General features: G+C 38.6%; 1 protein-coding gene across 1 annotated transcript; it reads right to left on the bottom strand.

Moving 5' to 3' along the window:
- Positions 1 to 2,551: 2,551 nt before the first annotated feature.
- On the bottom strand, positions 2,552 to 13,528 carry LOC136675005 (spindlin-Z). The gene is made up of 6 exons (XM_066651370.1): positions 13,401 to 13,528; positions 7,097 to 7,425; positions 6,939 to 6,987; positions 6,423 to 6,673; positions 6,062 to 6,295; positions 2,552 to 5,643 (listed from the first exon to the last, which is right to left on the bottom strand). Exons 2-6 carry the CDS (start codon positions 7,146 to 7,148, stop codon positions 5,444 to 5,446), a joined length of 786 nt encoding a protein of 261 aa, XP_066507467.1. The 5' UTR covers positions 7,149 to 7,425; positions 13,401 to 13,528; the 3' UTR covers positions 2,552 to 5,443.
- Between the last annotated feature and the right edge of the window lie 2,066 nt (positions 13,529 to 15,594).

A 15,594-nucleotide genomic window follows, 5' to 3' on the forward strand; every position in this document is an offset into this window, starting at 1 on the left:
ACATGCTTCTGATTGTGTATATACTTGGTTGAGTTCTCTGACGACGTAAACAGTAAGAGTCTGGAGAGGTAAATGAAAGAGGAAGTCTATACTTACTTTTTCTGTTGAATGAAATGGTTGACATATTAAAGAAAAAAATATATCATGTGTACCCAAAAACATTCCTAGAAGAGCAATAGCTGCTACTGCAGTAAAGTGGGTGGGGTGGAGTGGAGTGGAGGACAACAAACTAGCAATTATCACGCTTCATTTCAGAAAGAATGTAGAATGTTGGAAAATGAGTTAACTGAAATCTTTCTGGGAGTTAACTGTAAGAAGCCTTAGGCCAACACAGCTCAAGGCTATATTTACTGTTTAGTATTTTGTCAGCGCTGTTGCTGCATACATATTACATATAAAGGATGAGGTCTTAAAGAACTGAAATATTAATCTGAGAGTAGTTTGTCATATTTCTAACACCTAACATGATGAACTGGTTGTCCATGGTGTGTTGGTGGCTTGCTCCCATGAATCCAGGTAGGCTCTGTCCACACTGCGAGACTGAACAGGATGAAGCATTAACAGAAAATGAATGAATGGAAACATAAAGCACACATTTCATCAGTACCAGAATAAAATTAAAAGATAAAACAGCTTTTACTGACCTGAATTGCGTTCTGAACGAGCTAACATGAGCCAACAGTAAAAGAAGCATTTTCCCTTAAAGACAGTAAACATAGTCCACACAAAGCTCAGATGCAAGGGCCATTGCTAGATTCTCAGAATCTAAACATAGTACAAAAAGTAAGAAAATTTGTGTGTGGTAGATTATTTCTTTGTTGTAACAAAGCTTCTTGGCATTAAATCGTACACCGTTGGAAAGTCTGTTAATTTTTAAATGGTGCCACATTTGTAAGGAACATGGATTTGTGGGATGAGCAGTAGAGCTGAGTACTTGGGTTGTAACCATGAAAAATTTGCCAAACCCTCTCTGCCAATGCCAAACAGCTTATTTTGTGTGATGGTGTGGGGCGGCATCTCCCTCACTGGCAAAATGAGTCTTGTCATCATTGGAGGCAATCTCAATTCAGAAAGATATCAAGATGAAATTCTGCAATCAGTGCCAATTCCATATCTTCACAGTCTGGGACTGAACTCTATCCTCTAAGATGATAACGCTCACCCCCACAGAGCGGGGTTTAACAGAGACTACCTGCAGAATTTGGGAGTGGAGAAGATGGAATGGTCTGCCAGCATCCTGACTTCAACCCCATTAAACACTTGTGGGATCAGCTTGGGCGTGCTGTTCGTGTTACAGTGATGAACACAACCACGTTGGCTGACTAATGACAAATGCTAGTTGAAGAATGGGATGCCATCCCACAGCGGTGTGTGACCAGGCTGGTGACCAGCGTGAGGAGGAGGTTCCAGACTGTTGTGGCTATGTCTGGTTCTTCCACACGCTACTGAGGCTCCTGTTTGTTAAATGAATAAACTGTTAAACTGCCAATATGCCTTGTTTCTTCAAACTTTAATCATCCAATCCACCAAACACCAACCAAGTCAATGGAAGAATAAGCTGTTGGGCAGAGAGGGTTTGGCAAATTTTTCATGGCCATAACCCACATACTCAGCTCTCTTGCTCATGCCACAAATCCATGTTCCTTACAAATGTGGCACCATTTAAAAGGGAAATTAAGGCTTTCCAATGAATTTATTGCCAAAAAGCATTGTTACAACAAAGAAATAATCTACAAACACAAATTTCCTTACTTTATGTGCTATGTTTGAATGTAAGATAAATCCAAGACACTTTCTTATATGTTTTAACATTGGTTCCTATCACCTTTGGCACCTTTCACACAAAAACACATGACATTTTATATTAATAAATGTTAGGGCTGGACAATAATTCAATATTAATATAAAATCACAGTATAAAATGTTTAATAACAATTATATAATTTTAAACACATTTTCAATATTTCAATATACATTATTTATAACATCTGTCACCGACTGACAGAGGGTGTCATTGCACTCAATTTAAAATGAAGTTTAAAAGTATTCATATTGACAAAGCCAGTAGGTTTATGTTTGATGGTGATGTCGTGTTTTTTTGTTTGTTTTTGGAGGTTTTTCAGTGAATTTTATACTGTTTATATCGATATCGGAATTATATTATATTAAAATGAAGAAATATATTGTGATATAAATTTTGACCATATCGTCCAGCCCTAAAAAATGTTGCCATGACGCTTTCATGATTAAATCTCCACTCCGGTGACTTTGTGCACAATAGCTTCTAACAGATACAGTGACGCACTTGTTTCACATGAAGTTTTATTTTTTTTAATCTTAGGATAGACTTACATAATAATTATAAAAATTACTTACAGAATTAAGTAACAGGTTTTAAAATGTGTTTATACTTCTAAATGCAAATAAAATGAACTATCTACAATGTTTAGAAAAAAAAAAAAAAGCGGTCCAATAGAAGCCATTTACCTATATGTGAAGAACATGAAATCTGAACTATACATGTATCTGCGACAATCATCAAATTGCACTGTTTTTCCTTTTTTTTTTTTTTTTTTGTTTTTTTACAAAGTAATCAAAGAGCAACAGCATCTCAAAGGGATCATATTCATAAATACGCCACTCTATTCACGCTGTGTAAAGTTGTGCACTGAGAAGGAAAAATTCTTTTTCTCCAATTTGATATGTACAATTGGATATATGTGTGGTCATTAGCATGAAGTTCCATACACACACCCACACACACAGGCATACGCTTACATACTTCACATATAAGGTTTTTAACGTATTAACAATGTCATCCCGAAGACGTAAGGCCTTTACCTCCCTGTTTTCACCGTAATTCTCAAATTCTTGATGCATAAAAACGTACAAATCCATCCCACTGTGCAACAGTACTAGGTTAAAGATTTAAAGATATGATCCCTCAAATGCTGTGTAACACTGGTACCTTGCCCTTCAAGTTGGCACTCCACATAGAACACCAGTGCATTTGATCTGATAGAGCATAGTAGAAAATAAAATACTTTTATTTAGAAATGGGAAAAAGAATAAAAAAAATAAAATTAAATAAAAAATTAAAAACAGGAACTTCACAATTAGCAACACAATAAACTTTCATTTAGGGAACAAATAACTGAAATAAAAAGACAAGGTTCACATGCATCACACTAACATACAGTTACAACTCTACTCATATCATGCAAAAAGAATGGCCTAGCGTTCTTAGTTTTTTTTTCTTTGTTTCAATTTCCCACGTCGACCTGACATCAAACACGGTACAATACTACAGTAGGTAAATGTAAATAAAAGGCCAATCCATCGAACATGTCTTTTTCCAAATGTCCGTTTGCATAATGACACGTCCATATGCCACTGATAAGACAGAATCCTACTAAAAAATATAGACTTCTTAAGTACATGTAGCTGCAACAGATAGTGGGGGGTGCATACTAGTTTTGTTACAGGACCCATAGCCTCCTCTTTAGCTAACAAACCATTACCAAGTCCCAGTCTGCAACCAAGGATGATGCTTCCCCCCACTGTGTACAAATCACAACGATTTAATCCACGACAGATCTTTTGCTTTGTTGGGGTTTTTTTGGTACGCTAAGCAGCCTGCCTGCCTTAAGGTCTTGGGGTCAATACTGGGAGAAATTAACATGAAAAATAAAGGAGAAAAAATTAAATTAAAAAACCCAACAAACAAAGAAACAAAAGAAATCAAAGCAACATCAGTTGCACAATCTATGGTGCTGCACTGACAGTTTTCCGCTGTGCATATCAAAAGACAAAAAAATAAAAATTAGCTGGGTGTGACCTTTGCAGTCACACTTGAAAACACATTGGCTGTTTCCTTCAGAAACTGAGCTTCTATACACAGCTAAAAACAAGGCGGAGGAGGGCTGGGCTGTAGTGGGCCAAACGCTCATGAACGAGAAACATGAGGTAATGAAAAACACATGTGGCTGCAAAGTGTGGATGTGTTACTTTAAACATTGTAACATTCCTGAGAGGGGGCCCTCAGGTCATCTTCTACACAGAGAACTGCAGTGAACATACAAAACATTAAAATATTGGAACCAGACAATCAAACAGTGAGGCACGCACATTTAGACTCAAACTGAGGAGTAAAATAAAATCTCTAAAGGCTAATTGTGTAAAAACCTATTAGTCATCAATTGAGACTGAAGGCGGTAGGATTGCAATGCACTTCCTGAATATTAATATTTATTGCATTTATTGAAATGTGGCCAATTGTCTTGGGTGGGTGGGTGGTTAGGGGCGGTTAAAAAAAAAAAAAAAAAAAAATTATATATCTAACGTTACAAACCGTTCTGACTTTTGTCCTAGTGAAAGATCTAAAGATGTGGGATAATAACATTTTAAGACAACTTCTGAAAATAATCGATGTATAGCGTTACATAAAGAAAGAAAAATACAAATTGCAAATACATTTAAAACACCTCAAGTACATAAGCTATAGCTGAGCGATAGCAGGATTTTCACAAGACTTATATATAACAAATTCAGTCGAAGCTTAAAAATGCTCATTTGTAAATAACTTTTAAATACATGACTGAATCTGACAAATCCCAGGTTCCAAAAAAACAAACAAAAAAATAAAATCAAGTGCTCCAATCTTTAACAGAGGTCAAATGCCATTAGTGCTTAAGATTATTAACCCACCGATAAGCTGCTTTAGCATTTTATCATGTAGTAAGAACAAAAGTTGTGTTAAAAAAAATAATAATTTGTAAATCTAACTAGAAAGAAAAGCAAGAAGCTGGTGTGCACACTACAAATACACATATCATCTAACAAACAGATGACGAGTAAAATTTGTAGTAATTGTAAAAGGTTTTTAAGGGAGTAACTGAACTTAGTCTTCCCTGCTGCTGGGTGCTGCTTGACTTCAGCAAAGCGAACAAGAAACAAAGACTTTGGGTGACACGTAAAGGCATAACTCCGCACGTAGCTGTAACAGTCACACGTATATTCTCAGTCCTCCAAACCGCCTGATTCATCCCAAAGCACAGAACGGAGAACATGTTAACTCTTGAAGGCAGACAACTGATTCTGGGACCTGTTCCCCCCCCTCTTTTCACTAGTGGAAATGACGTATGCTCATTATCTTTACTGGTAGTCAACAGGAATGAACAATACTAAAAGACAACCATTTGAATATTAAGCTACTTTTGTTTAGGGAATATCATGTCAACACAGCTATCCCTTCATCTGAAAAACAATAAAAAGACACTTAACTAGTGGCAATCCAAGGCTCCAGTGAAATATCCATCGTTACGTCTCCATAAGATGCTGCAAAGAAACGTTCCACGAGAACTTTTGGCAGAGTTTGTGGATCACATCCAAAGTCAGTCTCTCCTCCGCTACCTTCTTCCCTCACTCTCGCCCGCTCGCCCGTCTATGACGTTTTCACCAAGTCGTACACATAAATGTGAAAGTCGTCATCGAACTTGATGAAATAGACGGAGGGCTTGGCCTCCACCTGGTGGATGACCATGCCAGTCCGTTTAGAGCCATCCTCTTTGGCGTACTCCACCTGCTTTCCGACAAGGCTGTCCACTACCTCTCCGGGCTCGCGCTCCGCTGGGGGAGAGTCATCTGTAACACATTAAGAGAAATGTTAGATTCCGAAACAGGAGTGAGAGCAAGAAATGCTGTAAAAAATGGTGTCCAATTCTAGCGGACTATTAAAAGCACAGTATGATTTTGATGCATCTGTTGTAAGCACATGCTGCAGTATTTTCCAGTCTAAACACAAAGACACCCCACTTTGGTGAGGGTTTTTGGACTTTACTGCTAAGAAGTCAAACATCTGAAGTCTTCTGCTTTCTGCAAGGGTAAAAACTGGTGTCTTTTGTCTTGTTTAAAGTCAAAATCCCTTTTAAACTGAACTAAGATTAATACGTTAAGACTAATACGTTTAATACGTTAAGACTAACTCCTTGAACTACAAATAGCAAAACTGGTCATAACATATGACAGATATTTACACTTTCAGCAAATACACTGAACTTACTCGAATCTGGCATGATCCTCAGGTCTCCGTCCTTGTAGTCGTCGAGGAGCTGATACATGTAGAGGACAGGGTCTTTTTCGTAAGTGATATAAAACCATGTGGTCATAATTGGCGCTCGGGCCAGCACCATGCCCCGCCACTCATCTTTTGAGCCTTCTTCAGTCTCAAACATATGCTCAACAGCTTTTCCTATCATAGTGTCAGCCAAATGGGCATCACTGATGCGTGTGGATGCTAAAGAATGAAAGAAGTATCACATGAAAAACAGAGGCTCAGAAAAACTCAAATCTTGAAGAGAGACTTTTATGGAAAAACACAATGCCTGTAAATTAACAAAAAAAAGCTCAAAAACAAGGCCTACCTAGACGGTCTGGCAGGACTTCTAGACCCTGCACTCGCTCATCTTTATGCAGCTCCAAACCATATACGCAGTCAAACCCATCATACTTGATTAGGTACAGCGATGGGTTTACGGGCACTTGGTCTAGCACTGTGCCCTTCCACTGAGAGGCTGTTCCACTGCCCTCCTTCCAGATGTGCTGAATGCGGCATCCCACTATATTCCGCCGAGGCTGGGACACCTTGGTGGGCCCGACACTGCTTTTGTGTTTCCTGCAGGAGTACAGAGCTCTTTTTATAAACACAGACTATATTGGTGCTGTGAAACTAAGCTCCTGAAAATCCATTGTGACCTTGTGAGATTTTGCTGCCCGCTATAATTGAAAATTCTCAGTGACCACACCAGGCGACAAACCGGTTAAATATTACATAGAAATCCGACGTCTATGACGCTGAAATGCTTTTATAATATGATTCTTATCTGATTTGGAAATAGTTCTTTATTGCCTGATTATTTTACATGGGTTTGAAGACTTACTTGTGTGAATTCTTTTTCTTCATCATATTTGCCGAGACACCAGGATGTCCTTGGGGGGGAAATACAAATAAAAAGAACCCACATACATTTTAGAAAGTATCTCCAATAAAGCAGATCACATTTTAAACACAAAATTAAAACATTCAGACCAGTTTTACCTGCATCAGCTCTGGATCTCTGTGCCGCGTTCTTCCCGAATGGGGTCTTCATTCATCTGGATGTAGGGGAGCAGCTTTGCTGCCGGACTAGGGTGAAAATATTGATTGTACCCTTTCTGATAAAGGAAAGAGTAAAAGGGGATTCAAAGAATAGGGGAACAGATTACAGTGGGGGAAAATGCTGACATATAAACCAGTGGTAGAACACCAACAGACAGGATGTGTGATTCTTGGTTTAAAGCTGGCGGCTGGGTTATCAGCAGCCCACACAGGGCTGTGCCAGCGGACGGCTATCCAGACTTTTACGTTTGTGGAAGGGCTTCTTAAACCTGGAGAAAACAAGAAGAAGATTTATTAGTCTTGACAAGGAAAGAATAAGAGAACACAAATGAGATTAATTGCCAGCTTTGTGCTTCCATGGCTGATTCATTTTCTAAGTAAATGTAGGCACTGAAAGCCACTGAGTTAAACTGCACTCCATATGAGCTAAGGAGAATTTGTCTCAATATTTTCATGCATAATGTTTAACAGATGTCTCTGGTAGAACTCCAAACTCAGTTGGAAATGGATGATGTTTAATTAGACTGACATGAAACCCTTAAAAAAAAAGGTGCCATTTCTCAGAATAAGAGAGCCTTCCTTAACTCTCCTTGTGGCTGCCTCTGAGATCCAGACATTTGGAGTTATATAGAAATTGAATCAAATATATATTAACATGAGACATATGTATTTCAGTCAGCTAAGATGAAGCAGTTACATAACACATCAAGATTGTTCTACATGCAGAAGCAGCCCATGGCTAGTGTAACTTTAACCTTTTGTGCTAAGAGTCACACAAGACAGACAGTCTTACCAAAATAGTGTCCCCAGTTGCTATGCTGGGTAATCTAATATGAATTAGTCTGGTTTCCAATGTAAGAAAGGCAGAATATCAGGCACAACTGCATTACATTATGCACTGGGGTCAACTTGACCGGAAATGTTTTTGAAAATAAATTTCGAGAGAACTGTAGCTCAAGCTGTCTGACAAAGAAGAACTTAAAAATCTGGGGTATAATAAAAATCATGCCTATACGAGCATTAGTACTGACTGCATCTTCTTTGAGCAAAACCAGACATGTTACAGAATGAAAAATACATTAGGGTTGAAAGAGAATATCTTCGCTAGGCTAACTGGCTAAACCTTAAGGAACAAATTTGATGGCTGAAACTGAAAAAGACATTACCACAACCTAGATCGTGGATGCACTGAATTTCATTTCGAGTTACTATTTGTGCTGGTGACCACAGTTTGTCAGTATTGTCCTGAAAAGGCATGACTGATGCAAAATGAGCTACAGTGGGCCAAATGGATTTCCGAGATTCATTATAATAGAGTAAACTAGATATTGAAAGTCCTCCTGAGTTTAGCATCATCTCTGCTCTCAAATACTAAATAACTAAGTAGCTTACTGCCTTATAGTTTGTATTTGGTCTCCTCTTTCTGAATGCTAAACTTGCATTTGAGAAAGAAACAACCTCCAAAGAATGAATTTGAAAGAGGTCATGGAATACATCTGATATTACTTAGAAGATACTAGAAATCAAGTTTATGATAGACAAAATTGGTGTTCCAATTACTGCAGTTACATGTGATTTTATTTGTATTTCTGCAGGTAAATTACTAAACTGGAAACCAAGACATTCTAAGCTGTATGCTGTAAAAAAAAATCATGCTTAAGAAAGAGAGTAGTTTGCTTTGGTGATGAGATCTGAATCATTTAACATGTCTGAAACCTCCCTCAAAAAGTTATTGCACTAAATAATTATGAATAAGCCCAATGTTCCTTTGGGTTTCCTCCGGGTGCCCCGTTGGTAGGTGGATTGGTGACTCAAATGTGTCCCTAGGTCTGAGTGCGTGTCGCCCCCTCCAGGGTGTGTTCCTGACTTGCGCCCAGTGATTCCGGGTAGGCTCCAGACCCACCGCAACCCTTAATTGGATAAGCAGGTACAGACAATTAATGAATGAATATATTATGAATATGCTGCCTGGTGCCTTTGTGTCATAAGAATTCTGAGTTTTTGTATTAATGTATTTTTTAAATAATATATATTCATAGAAACTGGGGTACATGCAGGATGTTTTGAGTGCTACAGAGTCTGCAAAGAAATAGTTTTCCAGATTTATCCACGTTTTAAAAGCAAATTGAATTGCTTAATTTACACTGTAAACATCTTATCCTCATGTTCCTATCACCTCCCTATCTATATGGAAATAGATATTTCTCAACTATAGAATACCTCCCATTAAATTGTTGAGAATCCCATCAGAAACAATGAATTATGCACAATTATCAAAAAATTAGTCACATCTTCAGTTTGGATTAGCCCAGCCTCCCTTCAATCACTTTTCCAACTTCTGGCTAATCAAAATTTCTTTGGAATGCAGTAACCACTGATAGTCAAAGCTAACTGATCCAAAAGGAAGGGCTCTTGCATTATTCCCTTAGATAGCATCCATTGAAAGAAAAGTCATAATAATGCATTTAACAGTTGGAAAGCTTAAGCACAAGCACACGCTTAAGTAAAGTGAATTAGTATATTTCTAATGGTGGCCTTCTAATGAGCTGGAACTGATGACGTTTTCACCACATCTTTCAGCAAGCAACTGAACTCATAGAGACATGACTGACCCGCTGCCTGTGACAGAACAACTCCATGATGGAAAAGCCAACCATGACAGATTTCAATTTTTCAAAAGAAACATAAGGAAATTTCACCAAATGTATAAATATCTGAATAATTCAATTGTCAAGACGTACAATTACAGCAGCAAACTTCTTCAAACTGGTGGTGAGCAAAACCTTCTAGCTAAAATACTGCTTGACTCCAAAAGCTCCCTCACAGAAAGTTATTAAACTACACACAATTTAGCTTACTTTACACAGCCTGAGGATTCTGAGGTAAGGTTTTGGCTTAAATTATGTACTGTAAAACCTCTCAGAGAAAAAAATATTCCTTTACAGATTTATCATTATCTACATTACATATAACACTTCACCTTGACTGGTTGATTTGTTTTAGTAAACAAAAAGACCTCTATTTACACTGTAGCCATTGCTTTCCTTGGTTTGTGTCACAACTGTATAGTTTTGGGCAGATTTTTTTTTACTTACAATGCACCATTCCATAACACAACAACAAGCGCAGCACAAATTGAAAAATTAATTCACATTAGACCACTATCATTTTGAGGAGATAATTTCAGGCTTCATATAAAAGCTATGAAGCAGCTCACTGAAGACAACTTTACACATGCATGATATTACACTGATATTAATAGATTTTTTGATAAGGATAGGCCTGCCAAACTAATTTGCCTATGTTATTGACTTATTGTAAAATATATGGACAATACCTCAGTAAATGCTGCCAACCTCAATATGGAACATTTTTATTGTCGTATTTGTTTGCATAAGAATGAATGTCATCAATATTTTAGCTGTTGCTCAAGCCTGTTTTTTTTTTGGTCATTATTCTAGAGCAGTTGCGTGTATTTGCTTAAAAACTGGTTTAATGTTATGTTTCATTTACTTAGTATATTTAAACTAAGGCTGTCCCAAATACCATTTTTAGGGCTTCGGTGCTTCAGCCAGAATATTTAGTGAATATTTGTATATTTTCGGAGTTGGGTGGTGTATATTGTTATCATTAACAATATCGCATCTGACCCCTGCTTGAATAACCCTCTCTCCAGGCTGCGCTGTGGCTCACAGCATGGCTTCGCTTGCTACCTGCGCTCGCTAACCTGCTAACTAGCTCGCTAATTTAGGGCACAGAGTATACACAATTTAACCAGTTTGAGCGGAGATGCTCTAATTTCAAGCACAAAGCTGACAAAATGAACTGTGCCGTAGCCTCGCTTTGTTATAAGCATGTTGTTTTAGCATGTTAAGCTGTTTTATATGACTGAATTTTCGGCTTCATATGCACAAAGACTAAAGCTGATGAGCCTGAAGATGGGTTGAGTGGGAAGAGCACTGTTTTTACTTCTGGAGAGCCTGAATGTGGGTTGAGTGGAGCGTTGCCTTTATCGATAGCCACATTTATCCAAAAACTGAATATCTGAATCTCAAAATTAGAAACTGAATACCTACCCAACGAACTGAATCTGAATACCTGAAAACTTGGGGCCAGCCCTATTGTTCAGAAAATCAGCGTCTGCTTTAAAATTAAGGCTGCACTGCGGTTCCCAGCATGGCTCTGCTCACTAAGTCGTTTACTATAATGTGAATACACAGTGCCACTAACAGTGTACAGAGTGCAAACGAATAAACCAGAGGTTCGTGGAGGTGTTCTAATTTTAGGTTTAAAGCTGACAAAATGAACTGTAGCTTTGCCATGCTTTGTTGTAAGTAGGTTGCTGTAGCATGTTAGACTCTTTTAGGCTTCGTTCAAGACCTAAGTTGACTAGGCTGAATATATGAGGTGTGGAGGAGCCACATTTACTGCATAAACTGGTCTAAAAATGTATCGAAATATTTTTAGGACAATTTATCAATCAAAATACAGCTATTGCGACAGGATCAGCTTTACCGGAACATAACATTCATTTCTATAAGATTAGAATCAGTCTGGCATCACTTAAACATTATGTTCTTCTGGAGTCCAACAAATATCAGCAACAACCGGTTAGGGCTGAACAATTTGGGGAAAACATCTAACTGTGATTTCTATGACCAATACTGTGATTTAAATTATTATTATTTTCTAGAAATTACAGTCCAGGCATGTTTTTATAACATGGCTAACCAAGGAGACCTGGCCTTTATGCTGAATGTAGTGTCAGAGTGTAATTTAAATGCGGTAGTAGTCATGTAAACAGTACAATTTTCAGCTGCCTCTGAATGGTCTCTCTCTCTCATATAAGCCAAATATCCCCATGGTCTTGATAACCTATGCTAAAATGGAAAAAATGGTTTGGGTTTCTGAAAAACGCACTCTTTCAAACTGTAATGTCAACATAGAAATTATTAATTTTTCAGTTATTATACTCGTTCTGTGCCAGGTTTTTATGCAGCACTGTTTCCAACGTCATCGTGCATCCCCAATTTTTGGTCAATTTAAAAATCTTAGCAGTATTAGGTGAAGGTGGCCCCTACTTTAGGCCCCGGACACTCCTACCGCCACAAGTTAATTGACCAATTAATCCTGTAGAGGTGCCCTACAAACCGTTCATCAAGAAAGACAAATGAACAACCGCCCTCCCTCCAAACAAACCGCGGTTTCTGTCACGAATGATTAATTTGTGTTGTCCGCCATTGTTTCTGGGGTTGCTGTTTGACTAGAGAGGGTTTTTCTTTAGTTTTTGCGGCTGATGTTTCAGCCGTTGGACTCTCGCGTCACGTTTCAAATTGGCGTGAACCGCCTGAACAATGCGGTGAGATCAGTTCAGTCTGATCGCATTTCAGCCAGCCGCCTGCCACAGGCGAAGCAGGCTAATGGGTGATAGAGACAGCACACAAGTTGGCCAGCTACTCCACCGTTTCATTTACCAAAAGACTGAGGGGTTTCTCAGGCAGATTACGGGAGTAATTTGTTAGTTTACAACAGAGGAAAAGGACACTCAGAGGTGGTAATGTTCTAGAAGGATGCAGTTTGTCAGCGCTAGCCACGCTAGCTTATTCCAACTAACCAGAATCGTAGCTAATATAAACGTTCATTTCACCCACCGTGGTGGAGCCACCCAGTCCATGCGTTTTATTTCTCAAAGAAAATAACATGCCCCAAGTGTCACTTAACCACAAAACCCCGTTTTGGCTTTTCCTGCTGGCTAAAATAAGCTAGCAATCACTCGCAGGTAACCTAGCTAAATCTCGCTTAGCGATGCACCAACGGTCGCCTCCACGAGCATTAACGACTGCGGAGGTTGTTGCCATTTAAAAGAGGCGTAAAGAAAAAGACGCAGCCAAATACAATGCGCTCCAAAAGCACACAAAACCCCACGAACTCAGCTGAAAATGGATCATTAGCCAGCTAACCAGCAGCAAGCAGCCGCGTCAGCCATGTTGCTTCACTATTATTTACAATCCCCGCAGCAGAGCCACAGCAGCCGAACAAAGGAGGGACTGTAATACAGCCTTTTCCTGAAGAGAAACCCGTTCCAAACGCAAGCAGGCAAAAAAGCTATGTCTGCATCCAGCGCCCGACAACGCTTCCCCCCTCAAAAATACTCCCTCAGTTCTCCCCAACGCAGAGTCTCATATACACACTTTCTCCCGCAGCCACAAACATCTGCATGTCGGACATTTATTAGTCAGCTTACCCTCTCTGTTACTGGAAAATGTTAATGCATGCTATAGGGGAATTATTCCTCTCCTTCCCTCCGTCTCTCGCTCTCTCTCGTTTGATGAGCAGAAGGCGGCCCTGCCTTCCCCTCCCCTTTCTCTGTCTCTCACTCAACCAAATAGTGCTCCGCCGTTGGCCGCGTCCTGGCGCAACGGGCCCAGCCTTCCTGCGAAATACTGAGCCAGTGTACATTTTTTCCATCAGCTCCAAACTTGAGGGCAAAAAATTGTGTGTTTTTTTTGCGCAGACACTGCGACAGGGATTTTTTTTCCGTTGGCCGTCCTCTGTGCCCCTGTCCAAACCTATACACCATGAATGAACTGTGATTTATTAAGCCACACCATATATTTCTCCTGCTTCTACTTCACTGAATAGATCTGAATAGTTCAAGCATCACACACTGTGTGGAATTGTATGGACACAAACTATCAAAATCCATGAGCAGAATGATATCAAGAAATGTTTTTAATGACGATTAGGAAATATGAGGCATTTTATGTAGTGGAATAAAATGGCATGGAAAAATTCATTTGTTAATTGCTAACACCGTATTCACTGTTTAAACAGGCAGTGAATATTATGTACAGATATCAGGTAGAGTTACCTTCTGACACGTCTAACTTAGTGCCTGCTTAATCTCACTTGAAATCATTTTAATCATTTAAATCACTCACCCTAAGTACTCCAATAAAAAAAGTAGTACACTGTCAAACATAGTAGTTGTTAAATAAAACAACACTTGATTTTTGTATTAACCAGTGCATCAGAAAAAATGGTACTGTGCTATCTAATTCACCACAAATCCTTAACATAAAAAATGTGCAAACCTCATTTACTGAAAAGTTTGTAAAATGCAAAAAACAATGAGAATATGTAGTTTGTTAATGATATCAAATTCATATTTAACATACACATGTCCAAAAAAAAAAAAAGATTTTAATGTGCTGGTCGACACACTGATCATACTTTGTAAAAAAATTCAAGGAATCCACAGATAAGGGCAAGGTCAGAGACCATTGTGGAACTTCAAGGCCTCAAACAGCACTGCATGAGAAACCAATACACCAGTATGATAAATATAGCTAAATGGGCTTAGTAGTATTTTGGGCAGGCGTTGAAGCTCAACCTGAAACAGAAAAACAATGACACTCACCAATTCTATGCAGAAAGGCTACTTTGTACTCTTAGCACAAGTTTAGACGGCCTAATAGACAGTGGAGAAATGGGCTGTGTTTAAATGATTCCTCTATATTTCAGCTTGTTTTAAATATCAAATGATCTATGCCGAGATGAAAGGGCATGGAAGACTTATGTGTGAAGGTACCATTGATGCAGAGGTATATACTGAGATTTTATAGAGACAAGTGATCCCAGCACTGTTGAGTCTTTTCCCAGGAAGTCCATGGTTATTTCAGCAAACAATCCCAGGCCTTACTCTGCATGTCCTACGTAGATATTGTAGACAGAATGTCTGTGCTTGACTGGCCTGCCTTTAGTCCAGATTTGGCTCATATTTAAAATGTTTGGAGCATCATATAAAAAAAAGAATCAGACAGTGGTGACCGTGGACTGCTGAGCAGCTGAAGTCTTGCAACAAGCAAGAATGGGCAAAATCTTTAATAGCAAAACTGTTATTATTAGTAACATTCTTTCCCAAATAATTAAAAAGTGTAGTTAAAAGGGAAGGTGATGTAACTCAACAGCAAACATGCCACAGTCCCAATATATTTTATGTGTGTTTAAAGAATCAAGTAAGTAGTGCAGTGTATTAAAAGCTTGTTTTAATTTCATTTAACCAACTGTCCTGCTTTTGCAGTTTGTAATAAACCATGTGTTTGACACTATGTGTCTCTTAATGTACAGATGCTTTTTAGGTATTTGTCTTAAATACAGTTTTACACAGAGATGAGTTAATATCTGATTATGGTAGAAGACAGGCTACAGTTCATTTCTAGCATCGGTTGTAGTTATAACAATTGTTTTCTATGTTATTTAAGGATGTGTATTTCAGATGAATTTTCAAGAAAAGAAAACACAGCTAACCACTGAAGCTAGTGAGTGTTTCTTGTATTTGTGCTATTTAGGCCTCGGAACTGAAGGCCATGGCTTGTAGTTTCCTTGCTATTACAGATGACAGCTTACATACAGTCAAACTGACTTAGTCTGATTAC

The sequence above is a fragment of the Hoplias malabaricus genome, chromosome 18, assembly GCF_029633855.1.
Source record: "Hoplias malabaricus isolate fHopMal1 chromosome 18, fHopMal1.hap1, whole genome shotgun sequence".
NCBI classification, from domain to species: Eukaryota; Metazoa; Chordata; class Actinopteri; order Characiformes; family Erythrinidae; genus Hoplias; species Hoplias malabaricus.

Coding starts and splice junctions, on each gene's coding strand:
- LOC136675005 (XM_066651370.1), bottom strand. CDS start 7,148: ATGAAGACCCCATTCGGGAAGAACGCGGCACAGAGATCCAGAGCTGAT. Junction 6,988..7,096: donor GAGATCCAGAGCTGATGCAG/GTAAAACTGGTC, acceptor TTCCCCCCCAAG/GACATCCTGGTGTCTCGGCA. Junction 6,296..6,422: donor AGTCCTGCCAGACCGTCTAG/GTAGGCCTTGTT, acceptor TTCATTCTTTAG/CATCCACACGCATCAGTGAT.